Consider the following 22,705-nt stretch of genomic DNA (forward strand, 5'->3'; position numbering starts at 1 on the left):
CATTTTGTTTTTAACAGTGCGACAGGTCATCTCGCCGTTTCGCCAACCCCCCTTTTATCATCACTAACTTTTCGCATTTTTCTGGATGCCGAATTATGTCGATGCGTCAAGTAAATTAATAGTAGCGATGAGAGATACTTAATTTTTCTACGTAGATAAAAGTGAAGATTTGGGAAGGAGATATTAAATAAGGACAAGATAAGCCATTCTCAATTATCGTATGCCATTTATTCGATCGATTTTCACGTCTTGACCTTTTGTAAATGTCTTGATCTTGAGATATTTACAATCGTCACATCTGTCATCTCGCTCTCTTACGGTGTAGTAGAAAAATATCACGGTATACTTAAAACCTGTTATTTACAAAATGTACAGATAAGAGACATGAATAATCACAATCAACGAGCGATCGTGCGCACCAAGCGAAACGGATCGCAATGGCATGTAAAAATACGAAACAATCGGCAGTAGGGGCAGTAAACACAACTTCTTCATTCCGAGCGTTAATTTATGAAATTTTACGAGTTTAAGTCAATATTGTTTCACTGTTTGAAATGAGACAAATCCTTTATTCATGAAAGACGGCAATTTTCTATTCTACCGCAATCTGACAAAAGAATAACAAGTGTAAATAATCTGTAAATATTTTATTAGAAATATTAAAGAGAAAAAAAATACTTCTCTCTGTCAATCTTTCAAATCTTCAAAATAACCTCGTGAAATGATGTTACCGCGTTCTCACTAGGCTCTTATACTTATTTACGTCGTTGTATCGCAGTCTTAAGTGTATTTTCCAGATTTTTATTTTGAGGCGGAACGTTGGCGACCATTAAAATCTGGGAAATACCGAAATTGTTCGTGTCCGTTTGGCTCGGCCTCGCGCCGACGATCCCTCTCTTTTATCAACGAGCGAGTAACAACAGCGATAACAAAGAGAACCAACAACGGTATCACATCATCCGTCGTAACCAGTCGTATAATAGTCCCGAAAGAACTCTGGGCGAGCGTTTCTGTTTCCATGGAATGGCCAGTTGATAGCCTCTCACACGGCGCTATATACGTCTCATACGTATACGATCTCGTAGACGGTGGCCTTCTTGTCGCCGGAACCGGTGACGATGTACTTGTCGTCCGTCGATATATCGCAACTGAGCACCGACGAGGATTCCTTCGCCTGTAAATATAATCGACAAACATATCGTCGAGTGAGCACGCGATAACAGTTATAACAGCACGCTGCTCGCTGGTGCGTTGGAAGAGGAGAGAAACAGGAGAGAAGGGAACGGAGAAAGTGAGGGAAAAAAAGAAGAAAGAAAGATAGGACGTTGTAAAAATTCGAAAGAGGAAAGACTCGCTTGTGCTGGTTTGTGCTCGTTTTACGAAACGTCAAAAAAAAAAAAACGTAAACATATTTACGAGCCCCGCCACGCAGATATCTATTATTATTATTATTATTATTGTGCCACTTCGAATTCCACTCGATAACGAAATCGCGCGTTCAGCACGTAGCGCACACGATTATTCATAAGCATTATAAATCAGCTCTTTTTCTGCTTATCGAGTCACGACTCGATGGCTCGTTTATATCGCGTAATTATATAGTGTTCCTTAATGAGCTGTTTCGCGATCGTCCTCGACGCCTCGTCTCGCCGTCTTGTCTCGCGCGCGTAACACCGTACTTATTCTCCGCGTGAAAGGTGCGAACGTAATTTGTGTAATTTGCACGCCGGGCTTGTAATAAGCGCAGATGGAATCGGAATTTAAATGTCAGATGTGCATTCTTTCGTATTCTTTTAATATTCTCAAAACATTCCCGATTTGACTCGTTCGACAAATTAAATCGGTCCAATAAATTAAATACTCAGTTCTTTCTCTTCTCGCGGTTTGCGGTTCCGATAAAAAAAGTGACCGTAATATATTTAAACATGTTTTGCGTCAATTATTACTTTATTACATTCAAAAGCGCCTTTCTTCACGTTTATCGATGACAACGAGATTATGATCAATACGAATATGAAAGGAGATTATAATCAAGTAACACACTAACTAACCTGGAATATCGATGCTCCGTAAGGAGTACGCCAGGCATTCAGCAGATTATCCTTCCCTGTAGAGACGAACCACTTGCCGCAAGAGGCAAACCTCAGCGACAGTACGCAAGACTCGTGCAGGTGTAGCTGATACTTGTCGGACTTGGTGGCGTGTAACACCTCGACGTTCGAATTCTCCATTCCGACTGCCAGCCACTCGCCGGTGGGGCAAAAGCCAAGGGAGAATATTTGTGAACTAAAATCGTGCTGCTGCAGCTGCCTGCCTTCCCGTAGATCCCAGGAACGGACGGTGTTGTCGAGACCTCCCGTCCAGAGTTTCGAGCCGTCGGCGGAGATGTCGATACAGGACGCTCCATCTGTGTGCCCTTGGAATTGCCTGACCAAGGTCTGATTCTGCAAGTCCCACACGGCGATGTTTCCATCGCTGCAACAGCTAAAGCAGACCTTCGAGTCCGGGGAAATGGCCAAAGCATAACACGCTGGCGCTGAGGAGGTCAATTCGGCTTTGATCCTCGGTGTCGGACTGGCCAAATCCCAGATGCTCAGTTGACTGGCTTCGCCGCCGACTATTAACGTCCTACCGTCCGGGAGTAACTTGACCGATCTGCGTCAGAGAGAAGCACGGAGCACATGCGGTTTGCGTTTATTTCTCACCAACGCATATCTCGTTTCTTAATTCGTTTCGCTCGCTCTTACTGACCTGATATAATTTTCGCGCTGCAGACAGTCGAGTTGCGAGACAGGCTTTATGTCGGTCATACCTGCTTGGCCGATATCCCAAACTTTGACGCAGCCTTTACCACCGGTATAAACATACTTGGTTGGATTCGAGATCGTCACCGCGCAGACTACTTCGCCGTGATCGAGGGTACTAATCTGACGCGCGACGCGCGGTATTCCTGGGCCCATAAGAGCGTCCTGCGGGAACGGCACTGGCTGCATCTGTCCGTCGCTCAACACATGGTAGCTGTACGCACTGCGAAATCCCGTCCGATAACGATCACGATAAGTCTCTCCCGAACTCCGATATCAATTATATTATTTGTATAACTCACATTTCATTTCAGGCAAGATTTACATTTAGCCGATTAATTTTACTCGCGGTTCAACTTTGAAAAAAAACTTGTATCTAAATTTTAATTAATTTTATCTTATTTATTTTACCCCGTTCGATCACCACGCGTTATTAGTGACTTCTATCAGTGAAGAAATGTAGAATTAACGAACGACCGAAATTTTCGCTCGACTCGTGCATTAGAAAGTCCGATCGGCTGATCTTTGAAATGGATATGGGTACTCACGGTTTTCCTCCTTGTGTCCCGACGGAGGTCCTCAGAGCCGCATGCGGATCGTACAGTTGTTGCAAAGCGGCGGGAGGTCGAGGTGTCGCGTAACCGTTGTAAGCGGCCATCACATCGACATGCGGATGTTGGCCGTGGGCTACCGGCGCGAGATTATGCGGCGGTGGCAGACCGGGCGGCGGGTAGTGCAACGGGCTCGGGTAAGCGCCCGCAGGGGGTGGTACCGAACCGGGCGGTACCGACGGTCCTTGCAAGAGCTTGCCCGAGGTTGACGATTTTATCCCTCCGCTGATCGCCGCCGTCGCAGATCCTGACGTCGGTGTGTACGGCTTCGAAATCGGCGTCGCCGGCTTCTCGCGGTCCTCCATCTTCTTGGTCGACGGCGTGCTCGCATTGCTACTCGTGCCGCTTCTGGGGGAATGCGGCGCCAAGTCCTTCTTCGTCACGGTTTGCACGCCGGCTCCCATCGACGGAACCACGGAAACTTTGTCGAGGCCGTTTTCGCGAGGCGATGTCACGCCGTTCATCACCGGACTCGGACACCCGTCGCTCGCATCATCCACTATTAGGTCTTGGTCGCTCTTCTCGCCGTCACTCTGTGCGAAAGAAACACCGATGATCGCGCGCGCGATTAAACTTGTCGTCCCTCAAGTAATGTGATTTTTTCCATCGGCTACAGCGCAATATCGATCTGGTGGACGTTACCGTTCTATTATCGCTCGAGCAAAAAACCAATCAAAACGTCGATTTTAATCCTAAACTCTCCGGAAGAGCGTTGTGAGCGAAAATAAAGTAAATTTTGAAAGAAAAAATATTCTTTTCAACGAGAAAATTATGTACCGTTAAGTGAGAGAAGTGTCAAGAACGTAGGATAAAAAACAGCGATTGGAGTCAGTTAAAGAAAAAATCAGATAAAAAACTTTCAAGACAGAAAGGGACTTTTCAATTTTCAGAGTACAGAAGAGGTTTTTGAATTAGGGGGCTTTTTGATTTTTTGTCTTGAAAATTTTTTATCCGATTTTTTCTTTTACTAACTTAAATAACCCTTCCTATATTCGTTATTCGAATAGCGGTTTCGTAAGTCGAGACTACGTCTCGAAGGTTGATCACTAAACAGCTATATGGCTATCGCCTCGTTCTACAACGAGGGTTGAAGGAACGCCTCTTGCGACTAATGATTGTACAGTTTGTTGCACGGACCGGAAGTCGTTCTACACGAATGGGATAATCTTTTTATTATTAAGCACTTACATGTACGACGTCCTTACACGTCTCGTGCTCTTTCTTCATCTTCTTCATCGGGTGCAACGAGTGATCGTGGTGATTCTGAGAGTGATGAGAATGATGGGTGTGAGTCGCCTCTTGCGGCGTGCGCGATCGGTTGTACTTGTCGGCCGGCGATATCGAGCCCCGCTGTAAAACACACGCGGTGTATAGCGACGCCACTTTATTACGCGAAGGGCGGCGGATAAATGATCGCCGCGCGCATTTACGTGTACCCGATCGCCGAGCGAGGAACATCGAATCGTAATCTCGCGGCGAATTGTCGATATTCCAGCTCTCTATGACGCATGATGGGGAGGTAAGCCAGCCTCTCCTCAAAGATAGACGTTCGCGTACGCGATACGCGGTATATGCCCCGCCGTAAACCGAACACGCGATACACGGGATGAAGATACGCGTCGTTCCAACGGGTATACGGGCCTCCTCTCTCTCCCTCTCCCCCCCCCTCGTCACCCACCCTGTTAATCTCCCGCGGATATCGTTAATCTCGTTTAACAACAGACACCGCGCGGCAAGTACAGGCTGGAACAACGGATTAGCCACATATTCCCTGCGGCGCCGACGAACGTGACAAAACCGTAATTACCGGCGTCGGCGCGGGTTATTATCAATCGTCACGCGAGCGCCCGCGATAATCGATTTCGACTTTACCCTACTATCGCCCGCCCCGATATCCGGACTCGTCGCGAACGTATTAAAACGTAACTTCCATCGCGTTCGGCCGCGCCGATTTTTCATCTGTGGACGCTTTTCAATGAAATATCAATTTAACGAGCGGCATGAAGCGCGTCGGTACGCGCGTACGATATAAAATCGTGTCTCTGGTCGACGGTGCTTCGCAAAATTTATTTATTTATTTATTTTCTATCTATTAAGCATTATTTATCATGCGCTCCGGGAAAAAATCCCCTCAAACGCAGCAACGGTGTACATACATTTGAAGATATAAATATGGAGTGGATGAATTGCATGATATAAATAGCGCTCGCAAACGAACGTAAAAAAAAAGTGCTCAAAAAAATGTTAAAAGGGAACGAGCCTACTCGATGATATCGTGCGCGCGATAGTATCTGCTAATTTACGAGTTAGCATAATTGCGGAGATGCGCGCGAACCTATACTAGACCATCGAAAATCCAGCGTAAATACAAACGTGCCGGAGAATTCGCGTAGGATCTAATATTTAGCGCGCGTCTTGATGATAAATTCCCACGTGAGTTTTTCCGCGCGGGGAGAAGGACGGAGGGAACTGGCGGAAAAGTTGGCGCGCGTCTCGTTGCTCGCGTTTCGGCGAGCCCGCATCGTCGGTCAATCTGTAATGGAATTCGGAACGGAATTCGGACGAGAGATGCGTAGGTAAACAAGCGCGAACGAGAGAAACGAAGAGGGAAACGCGACGGCCGAAGGAGTGAAAACGGATGGGGAGAGACGCGGGCGCATCCGCGGTCCAGCTGCGAGAGCCGATAATGATTACAGAATGGGCGCATCGACGTGACGCGACGAAGCGCCAGCGAGAGAAAAAAAAGACCGCATGATCGCGGGGCGCGAGAGGGCGGTTGGGCCCTGGGAAAAGTGGTGCCCGCGGGGGGACGAACGGGGCGGGCGAGAAGAGAAGAAAATAGAATGGCGAGAGGCGGAATGAGAGGGCGTCGATGGGCGTTTCGCGGTCCCGCGATGATTACAGACTCGGCAAACCCGTAATACAAGATACACCCCTTCCTCCTGCCCGACGTTATTTTTTCTCGCCTTCCTTTTTACCGCGACTACGGCGCGCCAGGGCTCGCCGGCTTCGAGGGCACGGACGCGCGCGACTTCTTCTAGATAAAGGATGCGTACGGCGCGTCCGTTCTTGGAATCTAATTCCTCAATTGAGCGACGGTTTATCTTCACACACGGTGGATCACGTTGTGTCGTTACGTGCAATCGTCTCGCACGCACGTGTCACGCGTTCGTCACGGGAAAAAAGTCACAAGTGCGTGGAGCCTACTTCTTCAGAAGTCTCGCGATTGAGGGAAGAGAAACCGGGGATACTTGAAAATTATGCAAATAGCTCGGTGGTAAAGTGACGCTGCCGTCCTCTTTGTCTCCAGTTCTCGCCACTTTATAACGCCCCTCCTCGCGCCCCGTACGCGAGCCGGTCGAAAGTATAAATTGCAATATCCAGCACGTATGCACTCGTACGCCAAGTACGCTGAAGCGGCGCTCGTTGCACTCTTGACGCGCGCGCGAGTCAAGTTACACGCGCGTAATGTGCGTGTAATACACGAGGCCGCGATAAGTGCCACTCGGTCGAGGGTACGTTGTACAAGCCGTACGCGTTTTCACGTATATACACCGTATAACAAAATACACATCGCTTTTGCAAAGCGCGACAAATAGTCTCCGTAAACGGTTCGCTTAACTTTTGAAAGACTTTAACGAAATCTTTGTTCCAAGTGTTCTCTCCGCAGCGACGCAATACGTATTTGCAGACGCAAATTTGTATTTAATAAATAATTTTAATTAACTTCGTGGAAACTTGACTGTATCGACTATATCGTATTCTCAACATTTTTATTTTGACTAATCTCTGAAATATCGACATGCCAATGCGTGCGATGCTATACGGTGACCGTGTGTTCATTGGGAAAACGAGAAACGATCGCATTCGCGCAATCCTTTGAGATTCACGACGTTTCAACGTCGCAAGTTAAATAATTCATCGTGATATATAAAATGGAAAAAGATGTTACTCACGTGTCGGTCCTCCGTCGAACTCAGACCTGAAAGCAAACAGATGCGCATATAGTATCGTAATCCACGCTGCGAATCAAAACGATGTGTCTAAACATAGGTTTCCGTATGAATATACCAGATTGCTAATCGGACCCCATCACGTACGTAAATACTTCAATTTTAAAAACCGTACGATCCGGTATGTTATAAGTTATATAAACGTATGTCGGTGCGATAAGATACGAAGGAATCGCGCGAGTATATTGAGAACGATCGAATGTCGAGTATCGATAAAATGTTAATAACGTGCTGCGTCGTAAAACGACGGTCAGTAGCCGTAGGGATGGGTAGAAGGGCGAGAGCAGAGGGGAGGGGGGCCCGGATGGCACCCATATAAATGATCTTCATGCATATTTATGCGCGCTTTTCGCTGAAAACCGCCGCTAGCGCGTCCGCTAACAGGGTGACGCAAACACGCTCGCTCCGCCGAAAGCGGATACCCGTAATAAAGTGCTTTGAACATTTCCCGGTGAGAGAAAAAGAGGGCTCGTCAAAAGTCTCGCCTATATACGCGCATATATATACATATAATAAATATATATATGTATGTGTGCGTAAGTCACCCCTCCCGCCCTTCGTCGATCTTCGTTAACTTTGTGACGATCGGTAGACATTTTCCTCTCTCACGTGATTATGTGTACGATAAATCAGAGACTGAAATAATTTCGCTCTAGCACTTGTTATCTCTATTCTCAAAACCACGTTGCTAAAAATATTTAATTATATACCGATACTGTGAACGCCCAAATACCAGTACATATAACCGAAATTTTCATACTGGTATACATATATATATTTATATACATATAACTTTTCGGTATTATAATGGATTATATACATGTATGATTGAATATCATTGAATGTTAATGTTATCAGATCAATTGGATTTGTAGTATACTCATGATGTATATCTCACAAAGGAGGTTAAACGAACGAATTAAGATATATAAATTCGGAACTTTGCAATTAATTACGATTACGATTAATTATCTTTTTTTTTAATTTGCAAGAGAAACTTTAGGTCCGTTTGTCCTTGAACTTGCATCACGAGAGCAGAAACTATAATTTCATATATTAATGTTATCAATAATATAACATAGTAATAATATCGTTATAATACCCTATAATACCGAAAAGTTATGTAACCGATATCATGTCATATCTATGTTCATACCAGTTTTTTCATTTCAATTGTTACAATATATAAAACAGAAAAATATATATCGCTTCGCAAACAATATTTTTTATATCGATTTCACTTGTTAAATCAAACGTGACCAGAAATCGGAATTTTACTCAAAATTTTCTTTTTTTTCCGTACATTGATCGCGAAAGACAAAAAGATCAATTGCAAAGCGCTATCTTTCGAATCGCATGGAATTAAATAGCATGAGATTGTGTCTCGACGAATAATCGTATAATAACCGGATTTCGTCAGGTTAAAAGATGATAAGAGATAAAAATTCTGAATTTATTCACAAATCTGCGAGATGAGAGAGGCGGTTTCGAGTCACCTGACATAGCGACACAATTATGCCGCATATCAAAGATATCGGGGAGTTACAGAGTCGACTTACCGCCGTTGCTCTTCAGGTCATCCGGTTGACCACGGTGGATGTCGGGTTTGACGAGCATCGACAGGGAATGCGCGGCGGCGGCTGTACCGGGGGCCGCGGAGGGCGTCCCAGTCAATCCGAGACCGAGCAAAGCCGCGGACGCGGAAGTTGGCACCGGAAGACCGGCAGCTGGCCCCAATCCGGGAAGTCCAGGTAGACCCGGATGACCCATCGCCGCCCCCGGTGGTATTTGCTGAGCGTGCATTTGCTGAAGGAACCGCGGTATGTCTGGCCTCTGTTGCTGTAACCGCGCATGCAAAATATCATTCGTACAAATCGATTTTGCGCATATATGCGCGGTTTTGTTGTACGTGCGAAGATTCCCAAGGACCCCACGATTACGGGACACGATAATGGGCCACGAAATTGAGTTCGAAAAACTCGCTACGCTACGTATAGCGAAGGTATATTATTACATGAAATTAAATAGAAAATGGACACGGGGAAGATGGGCAAGAGAGCAGACGATAATTCAACGTGATTGCTTAGAATAAAATTTCTGACTGGTATCGCGAATATATACGGATGACGTTAAAAAATATATCGCCTCCCCTGAAACGCTCGCGTAGGATAAAAACTCGCGCGTTATCTCCGATCGCGAGATTGAAAAATCGCGCGACCCTCGCGGCGGAACGCCGGTGCACGTCGAAAATCGCGGCGTTCGTTTCCGGCGCGTGAAACGAAACGTAATAGTCCCAAACGAGGTTTAACGCGCCGTGAATAATACGCGCAACGCGTGTGGCGCGGGAACAGAGGAACCAAGCGGGAAGAGAGAGAGAGAGAGAGAGAGAGGGAGAAGGATCGGAGAGCCCCCCGCGACCGCGTCATCGCGTTTCGCCCGAGGTGAGCGGGAGGAAGATGGAAAGGGGTCGTGAAGGGAGGGGGTGGGGGGGACAAGTGGGGGATGGAGGACTATACGTTCCTCTCGCGCAGTGTTATTAAACGAAATATTGATTCAACCTCTGTTTACCGAATAATACATATTCATGAGGGTTAGCGCTTCTGTCTATTTGCCTTCATCGTCCCTTCGGTCTGCGCCGCACACCCTTTCCCTCCGCGCGCGCGGCGTTTTGTGTGCCACCACCCCGTCTCCCCCGTACTTTCCCCGTCGTGCGAATCCCTTCGCCACGAACCCCTACTCGACAGCCCGTAACATACTAGCACGCTAATTATATTCCCGCGTATATACAGCGACGCGCGTCGCGTAATGACAGATTGGCGAGATTGCGGTTTGGTGCCGCAATCGGCCTTGTCCGAGAGCGATCATTTTTCCCCGGTCTCGTCGCGATAAAAGGCGCCTCGATTGGACGCATCACCGCGAGTTAAATCTAGCTAATGTTTTCACTCCGCGCGTGATTTGACATTAATTTATCGATGGAAACACTTTGCAAAGTGAGAAGATATTATGCAAACGTAATAGAGAAATTATTTCCATCGCGAAACCGATATTTGTGTCAATAATTCGACATAATTGTTAGAAGTTTTAAACGAGAACATTATGCATTAATTTGCGCGATGATTCAACCTTAAGCATCAACTTCTTTCGGCATATATGCCTGTCTCAACAATGACAAGTCCTCGGGACTGAGAAATTATTCGAATCATGCGCGCGAGAATCAACTCGCAATTTAATTATACGCGACGCGTCTGCCGAATGTCAACTCCGTTTCGGTTGCGCGCGCAATTGCGGTTATCATCGCGGCTGTTGAATAAAGAAAATCCGGCACGCCATGAAAAACACAACGATGGCGAAATAATAACCAAGATAAAATAATTATTCACCCCTGTTATATTTTTGCCGGAAGGTTTGGAAATTATAGGATAGCTTATTCGCGCACAATGTGTATGTTTCTCATTAAATTATATTTATGTACTTACTCCCATTATGGTATTTAATTCAGCCATCGTGACTTGCTTCGCCCTATCAAAGGCAGTAGCGATCGGTTGTTGATGATCTTGAGGGAGATATGGTATGACTTGAGTGAGGAGAGCACTCAGACGTTTAGCTATCTCCGTCTGTAACAATGATAAAAGTATACGATAAATGGAAAATATAATTACGATAAAATATAAATCGAAGAAATCTATTACACACATAATCCGGTATAGTATATTTGATACGTTAGACTAGACGGTTAGAACAATTTAAAGCTTTAACATTTATTCTGTCGTAAAAAAAAACGGGATTAATAAAAAGGCTCGTGTGAAAAGAAAACTCGACGTCACGGATCCTCTCGATTATTTTCGGTACTTATTGCGAATACGCGTTTTAAGCCAATGGCTCGACAGGCGGATTAAGAATTCTCGGAAACGAGATAAAATGTGGGACGCATCGCGCACGCGGGGGTAATAGTATATAATAGTTTAGGTCTCAGCTGCAGTCTCGGCTGGTGTCCCTCGGCCGCATATCTCAACGGACGGAGAGACGCGTCGAGTGAGTAATGAAAGCGCGAGTTAGGCGGTGACCACCTAACGCTTCGTCGTCTTAAACCCGCGAGTAACGAGCGAGGCTGGCTACATATTTCCGACCGGGAGGCGATCCGCTGTCAACGGGGCGTTCCTCTATTTTCGTCGCGTTCGCGCGCGCAGTTCCTCGCGACGCGGCGCGGTATATAGTTACGATCCGTGCGTATACTCGCGCGCGAGCGCGCATTCCGAGAATAAAGCACTCGTGAAACGTGTAAGACGCACGAAATAATGAGACGATATTTACGGAGCCGAGCCCTTCCACCGACGCGACGACGATTCTCTCCGCCGTCCTCCATGAGAATCTCGAGATGCATTCGCCGTTCTTTGAACCTGGCCCAACGGCAACGTGTTTGCCGGACATTGGGTCATAAATAAGCGGATGGATATATAGAGAGACAAATATAGATATAGATAGAGAAGTCTATTTCATTCTAGGCACACAAGAAGATTGTAGAATTGATATCGTGATATCAGAAGATAAAGAAGATAAGGTAGTCAACGAGTAAAGTCGGAAAAATTATGATACATATAAGAATAAAATGTAATAAAGATTTATAGAAGCAGAATGCTCGCGCGCGCGCGCGCGCACACACACCCATGTGTAATGATAGCATTTGGAAAACGAAACTGCCTTAAGGTATAAATAGAGCGCAAATAATAAAAAAAATTTAGATTAAAAAAGCCGAATTTTTCCTCGGCAACTCCAAGATCGGAGTAGAATGAAACTTACGTTCAAACTCACCTGTTTGTGCATCTCCACATTTAAACCATACGACATCTCGTAATACTGCAACAGAGAAATTTTCCATAATACATTTCAGTAATTAACTATAAAGCATCGTATGGCAATTTGCAAATTTCCAGAGATTTATTTTTCTAATTAATTAGGAAATCAATGCAACTGGCAATTTCCCGTGATGTAATTAATTAAGAAGTCAACATTTCTCGGCAACTAGGGGAGAAATAGGGGATGTTTTTCGAGGGTGGCGATCGCATCGCAAACCAGAGATTTCCTTTAAATCCTCCAGCGGCCGGTTCGAACAGAGCCGTTTCAACTACACTAACGTGTTATTAATTATTGCTAATCGCGATAATGTACCTACTCCAGTCCGCCGAGTGTATTTGAAAGGTGGGCCACAGTTGCAGTTGCAAAGAGAAAGAGAGAGAGAGAGAGAGAGAGAGAGATGGTGCGCGCGCGTGAGAAGTACGAGACGAAGAGGCGAACGCGCGTAAACGTGCACCGTCCGGGTTACAGGTTCTTAATTTTACGGGCCATTAGCCCGGTAATTACTCGGGCGAATTAATTGCGCTTGTAAGTAAGTTATTTCACCCGGGAGATAGACACGGTGGCGGAGGTGAAGGCAGAGAGGGAAGAGATAGGACCCTGGAAACGAGTGCCGGGGGATGGAGGGCGCGCTAACGGAGGCTGTTGAGATCGGCCGGCTGTAGCGGCAACGGCATCGACCAATGGCACACTCTTTCCCCGGGGGCAACAGCGTTCGTTCGTTACGGCGAGCGGTGCAACATCCTTAACGCGCGTTAACGAGGATAGCGTCGCGCATCGGCGGCGAACGGTGGTGAGAAGAGAAGAGGAGAGAGAGAGAGAGAGAGAGAGAGAGGGAAATGGAGCATTCGTATCAAATGGACTAAAGCAGAGATTAATTGCGTTTAAAGTAGTGGCCCGCGTGCCGCGCCTACACGCCGATTAGGTCGACGAATTAAAACGGTAACGGTAAATCGACGGCCACGAGCGTAAAGCTCGCGCAACGACGCCGCGTTTCCGATTTAATTATCGCGATGCTCCCGATGAAGAGGGTAAATAAGGGACTAACAGCGTAACGCGGATGTTGCGCGATCTCGAAATTGGTGCCAATTTGTATAACGGCGATTAGAAAATCTGAGGTTTATTTTCAATTCAATTTAGCGTCATTTCCTATCGCTTCTTCGATCCTTCAGTCGCGAGAAGAAATTTCAGGACCCTTCCCCGAGAGATCGAGGATATTTTTTCCCTCTCACGGCTTCTTGAAAGTTCATAAATAACTCTTCGTCGCGGCGGCGCCTCGTCCGTTTCTTTTCTCTCTTTGGTGTCGCGCTGTAGGAGAGCGCGGTGGTGGGCCGATCGCGGATGCGAGACGCATGGATAGGAGAAGACGCTCGAATATTAACGAGACGTAGACCGCCGCCGTCGTCGGCCGCCATGACCTAACAGCGTATTACTCCGTCATTAAACGTGCGAGACAGCTGCGCTTGTGTGAGCATTGTAGACTAATTCGATGAGAGCCACTGGCTCTTAGAGTCATTAGCTATGCACGAGCGCATACATACATATACATGTATCTGTAGTATATCTGACTACGTTACGCGCAACGTAACGAGCCAATGTAAAGCCCCGACCCCGACACCGACTTGGAGGATGCAATTAATGCTAAGAAGCCGAGGTGGTTTAGCGGTCGAGCGAGCATGATTATTCTGGATACGGGAGACGAGGGAGAGAAAGAGAGAGAGAGAGAGAGAGGGGGAAAAGGAGGAGGAATACGGAGGCAAGAGGTAGTCGAGGGAAACGTTACGGCGTCTAACTGGCACGTCTAACTTTACGACGCAGCGATGATTGCACTTACCATCACGTAGTGACGCTGAATCTCGATCTTGTCGTTAGCCAGTTTCTCGCAGTCTAGCTTCAGCCTGCGGAAAGAGAGAAAGAACATAACGTGAAACGCATGCGAAAACAGTCGACTCGTCTATAGGTTGATTCGAATCAAGGAAGAGAGACGAGAGAGGAGGAGACGAGAGAACGACAGAACCGCGAACCGCGTTCTCTCTTTCTCTTTTCGCGAATAGAATATGCTCCGTACGTGGCGAGCGAAAAGAAAAAAAAAGCGAAGAAAAGGAAGAAACCGTCTGTCGGACAACGAGAAAAGTTTCGATCCGCGCGCGCGCGCGCGTGCACTGCTGAAAAATGCAAGGCCCGTCTTCCCTGGCGTTTGTGAAACTCGAGAAGCTCGAGTTCGTGTATTCGCGAGCTGCCATTACGTATCTGTCGTGGCAAACTACGTTTGCAGGATATAGCGTGCACTCCGCCGAGCGCCCGGCAGCTGCGCCCGTTCCCAGACCTTTTTCTCTCCGCAAGCGCGCGATACGACTTTGCCGCAGTCCTTACGCGCGCGTTTCCGCGTTTCAGACAAAAGTAAGAAGGAAAGAAAGGGAGAGGAGAGAGAAAGAGAGAATCGAACGTCGCAAACGGCAAAGTGCTTCTTTTTTCCCGCGCGGCGCGATGTCGGAGCCGCGATATCGATATCGGCAAAAAGCACATGATCGCTGATACTCACGAGTGATACTGTGCCTGCAGAAAATTGAACTCCTCCTTGATCCTGTCGCAGGACTCAGCGATCGTGAACTTGAACGGCTGGTTGGGTTGCGGTGGGCCCTGCGGACAAAAGAAAAAAACAAACGTGAGAAACCTCGCGCTAGTCGGTCTAGCCGGTACGATATGTATGTATCAATATCAATCGATCCGTGTCCCAGAAACGTCGACGGATCGATCGATCGCTCCACCTCCCCCCCTCCCTCGAGAGATCTCTCCCATCCCGAATAATTAACTCCGTACAGCTGTTCGACCGCGAAAGGGCAGGGGGTGGCGCCGTTCGAGCGAAAGTGATACGAGGCTCGCGGTAGATTGGAGCACATGAGGGAGGGGGCGAGGGTTGATAGTAGATGGTATAGATGTAGACGCGCACACACGTAAAACGCGTGTACGTGCACGCGCGATTACACGGAGTCGGCAATCGGTTATCGTCTCTCGAGCCCGAGAGAGCTGCGCCGCAACGGCAGCTCTCACGTGCGCGCGTGCGCGCGCGCGCGGAGAGAGAGAGAGAGCAAGTGTTAATTACATATTTGCGGTGTCCGCGAGGATTACACGCTACAACCGAAACTATGAGCCGCCTGGGCTGTGTCGCGTACGAATACGTGCGTGTGGGTGTGTGCACGCGCGCATAAATATATATATCGTTAACGACATCCTCCGTGAGCGGACATTGCGTCCTTCGGCGGATCCGTAAATTACCCGGCGCGGCGAGCAACGACATTGATATCTGTTGACGGCGTCATGTGGAGAGTTAACGTAAAACGTTTGTCCGACTTCTTCATCTAAACTAATGACATACGTTGAACTCAACAATGAATGAATGAATACTTGACTCGAAACAATAAGCGCGGTGTTTCAAGGCGTCGCCGCTCTCGGCAGGAAGGGTCAAAGTCATTCGATCTCTCCGGAGAGGAAAGAGACGCAACGCGCGTGTCCCGCCAGTTCGGTCAAAGGCCGTATTACGAGAACCAGAACTCGCTAAATTCTCGAAATTGGGATTGGAGCTGAGACGCGCGACAATGGCGCGGGCGAGCGTGAGAAGAAAGGAGAGTTAGGTAGGTAGATAGGTAGGTAGGTAGGCAGGCAGGCAAAGCAGGCAGAGAGGAAACGGATAGTCGGATGGAGGTCGCGGTGAGAGGAAGAGAGGAATTGCGGGTAGAAGAGGAGGGAAGGGGCGGGTGTCCAAAGGTGGCCACGACGAGGGAAGTTGTGGTTTTCGCGGTCGCCGTGGTTGCGGCTTAGGCAAATTGAGATAGTTCGCAAACCACCGACCAGCTGACCTGGCCGTCACGCCAGGATGCGCCAGGATGGCACATGCCGCACGCTGCACGCTATACCGCCTCTCTCTCTCTCTTTCTCTCCCCCCCTCTCTCTCTCTCTAACTCTCTCTTTCCCTTTTCCTCTTGCGAGGATCTAGCGGAGATCTCGACGCTTTCATGACGCTGCTTCGCGTATCGCCTCCGTTCAATCATTCATAAATCTTCTCCATGATCACGAGACGAATGTAACCGTTAGTGCACGGGAGTGCCGATGCCGATGCCGATGTCGATACCGATTCCGGCGATATCGCAGGCGCGATCGAGTACCACTGTCGGCCGGCCAAACAGCACTGTATCGTATTTGTGTGCTTAGCCCGGCAAATGTTAGCCAGCATATCGCTTATGGTGCTTGTTGAGCGAGGGTGATGGTCGATAGTTTCCGTAGCGGCGAAGGCGGCGGCGGCGCGGCGGGAAGGGCGAAGAGAAGTCCTCGCTCTCTCGTAGCGGTATATAGGTACTCGGCGTCGCGTTCGCGTCAGTTTAACGCCGATCCGACGACATGGGCACGAACGAACGAACGAGCACGAACGCATACGTCGTGTTTGTCCATCCGTCCATATAGGGCCGTGTTTGTCCTTGCCTCTCGCTGTTTGAAGAACGTCGGGATCCCGGTCTGTGCAAACTCCTCATTATTGTGAACAGTGTACACGGGGCATAAACGCGCGTGCGCGCTCGCTCGGCCTGCCCGAAGTTACACGTGTCAAGTCGCGCGTCACGTGCGCGCACACACGATCGCGATACCCTTTTTTCTCTCTTTTTTTTTCTCACTTGACGGGGGCAAAACGCGGCGCGTTGGCCCGCGCGACAAAAACGATCCCCCTGCCTGTATCTCCCACTCCGTCGCTTTGAAAGCAAAAAGTCACGGAATCGCTGGAGAGAATTTTCGTGATTCCGCTCGCGTCGTTTCTCGCGCGCTCCTTTCGTCAAGATTTCTTTTACGACTGATCACAGCCGACGTTAACGCGACGTTCTTTCAAAATGAGACGCGTTTAAGTCTAAATACGTTTACGAGATAACGCGGTGATTTAGAACTCCATTGTGGTTGAATTAACGACCGTAATTAAGTCAGCCGGATTGCGTCACCTATAACGCGTGTGCCAAAAAGCTTCTTATTTGCCGCGCCGTCGTCGGTCGACTAATTGCGCTTAAGAATCGCTCAGTGTCAATATTTTACATTAACGTTGAAACATTTCGAAGAAAAAATTCAACGAGAACGGCGAGAATTTGAACAAGTTGGCCGGGCGTTTTAATACTTCTTATCTGACGGCTCCGGGCCTTAAATTGGTAGATGTCGACAATCAAATCACTCGAGTCGAGTTACGAGCTCGGGCGTTTTTCCAGATTGATTAGCGACGATTAATTAAATAGTTAAATACACTCCCGACATTAACGTCGCGCCGCTTCGACGCGATAGAAATCTTCGTGCTCGACGAACCCCCCTCGGTCACTAATTAATCATAGACTCCGTGATAAAAGATAATTTTACACGTCTAGACGCGAGATAGACTCAGCGAAAAAACCGCAGATATAAAAACGTAGAAAAAAAAGAACGCGTGACAAAAAGATGTATAGATGAAGAGGCAAACAGAAGCGATATTGAAACTCCCTTTTTCATGCGCATGGACAGTTTTTGCTAATTCAACAGTCGATTATACTTTCAGACTTGATGATTAATTCTCTTATATTAAAACACCTTTTTTTTTACAAAATACAATCTTTAACATAACAAGGTATGAATCTCGTCAGTGACTCGCATCATCTTCTTAGAAGATGTTCTGTTCAACAGTTGAGTAAATTGCTGCTGCTTATCCACGTACCTATGCACTTATCACAATAATTTTTTTTATATAATTTTAATAATTTTTATTACTAAATGGCTTTCAATACCTGAATTACGACCCAACGATTTAATACGCTATTTCGCTATTCGCGGATCGTGAAAATAGTAATCTCTCTATCGTATTTTGAATCAAAGTTTTTTTTTCCCCTGGGAAAGAATATTCCGGGACGTGCCACCTTTTCGTGGAGTGCGAACACATAATGACCGGCTTAGTGTAGCAAGGATCAGTGTAAGCTCCATATATATCTTTAAATACAAGACTTCGAAGATCCTCGATTCGATCCGGGCAATAGATCTAATTTCTATAGGACAGTCGTTTCGAGGGACGCAAGATCGTCGGTTTAAAGGGCTCAACGTTACCACAAGAGCCCGATATACGTGTGTATACGTCTGTGTGTATACAAAGAGGAAGGTAGGAGAGCGGGGCAAGGAGTATCCGTTGAAACTTTCCGCCTGGGGTTTCGTAATGATCGACGGGCCGGTTTGCCCGGAAATAATATTTGTACAGCTTGTACGTAAACAGCCCTGGCGGCCCTGCGCAGAGTGCCAATAACCACCGCCTGTGTCAACTCGGTCAAGCACCAGAGCGTCACGACGAGGATGACGACGACGAGAGCGACGGCGACGACGACAGCGACGGTGACGGAGTCATGATACCAATCGTCTCCGAAGATCGAAAGCGTTGGTGGCACGATGACAATGACGATGACGGCCGAGAGTCACCAAAGTCGCTCGACAGTTTGGTCGCGACAGATTGTAAGTAGCGTAATACTTACGTTATTCTCTTCGCGATTTACATCATACGACGCGAATTAATCGAGAGCGCGTCGGACCTCTTTCTCGTTACTATCATGTAAATACGTGACTCAGTTCTCGCGTGGGTTATACGTGATAGTCTTCGAAAATTGAAGGCGTTCCATTGTCGACGTTTAATCGACTCCACTTGCGTTGCGCGTCACTGCGCGTGATAACAGATTAAAATTGTACGGCGTGTTGTTAAAAAAATGTGACGCATCTCACGTCTCGTTCGCGCACAATTTTCATCTGAGATTCTCAACGCGTATGAATTCAGTGAGGATGAGAAAGAGAGAGAGGAGTGAGAAAGACAGAAGACGAGGTGGCCAACTGTTTGCACGTGACGAGATTTATAATGCTCGCGCCAATTGCACGTAACACGCTTCGCTCATTCCACGGTGTAATTCATCGCGGTGTAATTACCAATGCATATTGCGGTTCTGCGGAAGCGCGCGCGAGCGGGCGAGCCCGCGGCCCGCAAATTTCGTGGTGCGCGAGCGATATCGTTCGGCGGTATCTCTCCTCCTCTTCCTCCCTTTCTCTCTCTCTCTCCCTCTCTCTCTTCCCCTGTCTCGTCTCGATTTCAATTTTGTCCCCATCTCTTCTCGTCGCGCCGGCAAATAATTACAACGGCAGATCGGTCTGTGTCGTCGCTGGTGGAACGCTAATGAGATATCGCTCCACCGCGCGCCTGCGAAAGTATAAGCGTAGATAAAAAAATGACACAAGCATGAGGAATAAGTAGAACGAATATTTTATATGTTCAATATAAACAAATGCAAGTGCTTTTGGTTAAATTAACCGATCGTCCGAGTATAATCCTGCTTTCTCCGGAGCGAAAGGTCACCTCGCTAACGTGATTCCTCAGCATGAGCGTAGATCAGCGAGAAGATACAAGATTAAATACTTTGAGGAAAACGTCGCGATGATGGAAAAATCCGCCGCGAAGTCTCGGAATACCTGACGCGCGTTTATTTCCGCCTTGGCCGCGGAAACGCGCCTCCTAAGACGATCGGTGGCGAGTCCATTCTCCATTTTTTTCTTCCTCCCCCGCGTGTCTATTTTCCCACTTTTCCGTTTAACTCTTTTTTTTCTCTCGTCGCTCCGCTTTTCCGGACGCGGGCGCGGGTAATCATCGGAGCGCGCGATGGCAGCTATAGATATGACGCAATTGCGGACACCAGGCGCGGGCGGCTCCGGGGTGGCCCTCTTGTGCCCTCCCTCCCTCCCGTCCCTTCCGCGTCGCGCCGCGATATATAGATTTATTTTCGTCGTTCGCGTACGAGCTTTTCCGCTTCGGCTCGCCGGGTGTTTACAGTCGAATGAAAATTTGCTCGGCGGCCAAATATTTTTCCGTCATCGTCGGCTCGGCTCCGTCCGCGCGCGTGGTCCGCGTTTTGCCCTCCCCCTCCCCTCTGCTCCTCCTTCCCCGCCCTCCACCCTCCATATAACGTAGGTCAATTTCATCCGGCGCGTATTTATACGCGGGTTGCGCCCAGATACTTAGCGCAGGTATCTGTGCGTGCGTGAGTGCGTGCGTGCGTGACGACGAGGGCGCGGAATTTATCAAGCATTAGTCGAAAGGGGGAAGGGGAAAACGTAGGGGAATCGCGGTAGAAAAATAAATAATTGCCGGAAAGAATTTATTGGTCTAAGCTCTCCGCGCGCCGTCGGCCTGGAAAACGTCCCGCGCGTCGGCTCGCCGGCGCTACTTTTTAATTATCTCGTTAGCCCGCGGGGAGTGACGTTGACAGCAGAGGAGAAATAATACGATTCCTAGGTACGAGCGATGTGTATCTGTGGTAATAACCGCGCGCGGCGGATAGATATCGATCGATTAACTCGAAATAACGCAGTTCGCAGACACGTCCGAGCGCAACGAGGAAATAAAAGAAGGAGGAGGGAGGGGCGTAATTTTCCTCGCGATTGATCATCGCAGATAGATACAAATAGATTAATCTGTCTTTATAATTGAACTCCCCGCGAGCTCAGGAGGATGGAGAGGCGAGGTATAAATATAAAGAAAGCGTAAAGGAATGCGGAGAGAGGATACAGCTGGGCAAAGCGAAAAAAAAAATTGATGAGGACAACAATCATCAACGGCGACCCTCGTGTTACAGCATAATCGTATTACTTCGGCTTGAAATTTCAAACCTCTACGGTATTTCGGAACACGTAGGACGTCTCCAAATAAATGCGAAGACTCCCCTGAGGGAAAAGTTGGAAATATTTACGGGATCACAATGGGAACGAGACGGAAGAAAGACCTGTCTATTCGGAAATGGAAAAAGTTGCGAATTTTCGAGAAATGTTCGACCACAATAAGTTGACTCTTCGTCAACTTCATCGAGTCTCACCGTTTCCCGCGTGTCGCGTAATAATCTTTATGGCGTTTGCACTTACGGACTTTATTCCTCGTTCAGTTTGTAGATAACGCAAATTACGCGAAACGCGCGAGACTTTTATCTTATCGATGTGGAGTGTCCTTCGCTAATCGCGTTTTCTCCGGAGTACACAATTTCGAGGCGAATTCCCTTTGAGCTGATCGTCGCAACTGACCAGGCTTTCGACGTTGCGTATCCTCGTATATTAAATTTATTATTACCGATCGTTCGATTGAAATTTTTAAGTAAATTGATTAAAATTCTTTCAATGTAAGGGATAACGGAACCGAAGGGTATCATTTGTTTCTCACAGGGCTCTTAATCCCGAACTGATTCTGAATCTTGAATTTTTTTTAGAAAATTGCCTCGGTATTTCCGCGAAGAATTCAATCGACTCGAAGATGCTCAATGGAATCCGGAGTAAGTCCCCTTGTATACAAGTGAATATAAGAAGTATGAATGGTACGAGTGCGTTAAGGAAAATTGGCGATGTAAGCTGAAGTTAATAAATTGATTGATCGACATAAGTAATCAGGAAACGATCCGCGTGCTCCCGTTCTCGAAAGCGAGAGAGAAAAAATCAGAATTGCACGAACGATCAAGAGCGCTCGGCTCGGCGTTTCGGAGGGAAAGCGTCCCCTGGATTTCCCGCGCAACGTCCCGCCCAACGTCTTCCAATCTCCGGACCCCGACGAAGGAAAGAACAAAAGAAGGGTCTCGCATTATACGTACCGGATGTCGAGCCGCGGCCGCCACGGCCGCCGCCGCCGCCGCGTTCATAGTGGCGCCGGGATACATATCTGAATCCTGAGTACTCTTCTTCTTGGTTTTTTCTTTCCTCCTTTTACACGTTACACGTCACTACCGCGCCTCGTGAAGAGCGAGTCTCTCGCCGTCGCACATCACAGCCGCGAAGCGTGCGTAAACGAAAAATTGGGGGGAGGGAAAAACAGGGGTCGGGGGGGGGGGGGAGGAAATCAATTCACCCTTGCACTCATGTCTCGCCTCGGTGTGGCGGCCGAATTCAAGCTGACTGCACGTGGGGCATCCGCGAGTCGCGCATGAGTAACGGCGTTCCTGCACGCGCCCGCACGGAAAACCGCGGGCATTAGAGGCGACAATAACGGGCACTGAACGGCGACGCGCGATACGATGCGCACCCGACGACGCGCGTGTGTCAACTGACTCCAACCTCCAACCGAGAGCCGAGCCGCCGAGCCGCGTCGCCGACGTCACCTCGGCCGAAGAAACGTTCGGCCCGCCACCTTCCGGGCGCCAGGTGTCGCCTCGGGCGCGCCCTCCACGTGCTCTCCGCCGAAGGAGGTATACTTCCGACACTTCCGTTTTGGATGACGAACGCTCTTCGACGAACGCTTTTTCCTTCTCGGCAGCTCCGCCGGGAAAAGCGATTTTCCCTAATCGTTCGTGTAATTCCTTCTCTTTCGTCGCTTTCGAAAACAAAAGTGCGCGGGTCACTTCTCGAAGATTACATTTGGATATGTATACAACGG

The 22,705-nt window shown here is 48.0% G+C and overlaps 1 protein-coding gene across 3 annotated transcripts; it reads right to left on the reverse strand.

The window, feature by feature from the left end:
• Nucleotides 1-206: 206 nt before the first annotated feature.
• Nucleotides 207-22,394, reverse strand: LOC139774003 (protein groucho-like). Of its 3 annotated transcripts, none has more exons than XM_071708916.1 (12): nucleotides 21,927-22,393; nucleotides 14,822-14,919; nucleotides 14,114-14,177; nucleotides 12,238-12,282; nucleotides 10,905-11,042; nucleotides 8,988-9,267; nucleotides 7,372-7,397; nucleotides 4,604-4,765; nucleotides 3,353-3,948; nucleotides 2,752-3,027; nucleotides 2,052-2,655; nucleotides 207-1,174 (listed from the first exon to the last, which is right to left on the reverse strand). In XM_071708916.1, exons 1-12 carry the CDS (start codon nucleotides 21,990-21,992, stop codon nucleotides 1,064-1,066), a joined length of 2,466 nt encoding a protein of 821 aa, XP_071565017.1. In that variant the 5' UTR covers nucleotides 21,993-22,393; the 3' UTR covers nucleotides 207-1,063. The 3 variants fall into 3 exon arrangements, with proteins under 3 accessions (XP_071565017.1, XP_071565016.1, XP_071565018.1); XM_071708915.1 differs by having other exon boundaries at nucleotides 12,226-12,282; XM_071708917.1 differs by lacking the exon at nucleotides 4,604-4,765 and having other exon boundaries at nucleotides 12,226-12,282; nucleotides 21,927-22,394.
• Nucleotides 22,395-22,705: the final 311 nt, after the last annotated feature.

Source organism: Temnothorax nylanderi, unplaced genomic scaffold (genome assembly GCF_030848795.1).
Source record: "Temnothorax nylanderi isolate EJ_2023f unplaced genomic scaffold, tnyl_v1.0 TNYL_tig0072_pilon, whole genome shotgun sequence".
Taxonomy (NCBI): domain Eukaryota; kingdom Metazoa; phylum Arthropoda; class Insecta; order Hymenoptera; family Formicidae; genus Temnothorax; species Temnothorax nylanderi.

What these genes read in the sequence shown, in the direction of transcription:
- LOC139774003 (XM_071708915.1), bottom strand. Translation starts at nt 21,992, where the DNA reads ATGTATCCCGGCGCCACTATGAACGCGGCGGCGGCGGCGGCCGTGGCG. An exon ending in AATTAAATACCATAATGGGA is followed by an intron (nt 9,268 to 10,904) that starts GTAAGTACATAA and finishes GCGCGGTTACAG; the next exon opens with CAACAGAGGCCAGACATACC. An exon ending in CGTGTAAGGACGTCGTACAT is followed by an intron (nt 3,949 to 4,603) that starts GTAAGTGCTTAA and finishes TCTTTCGCACAG; the next exon opens with AGTGACGGCGAGAAGAGCGA.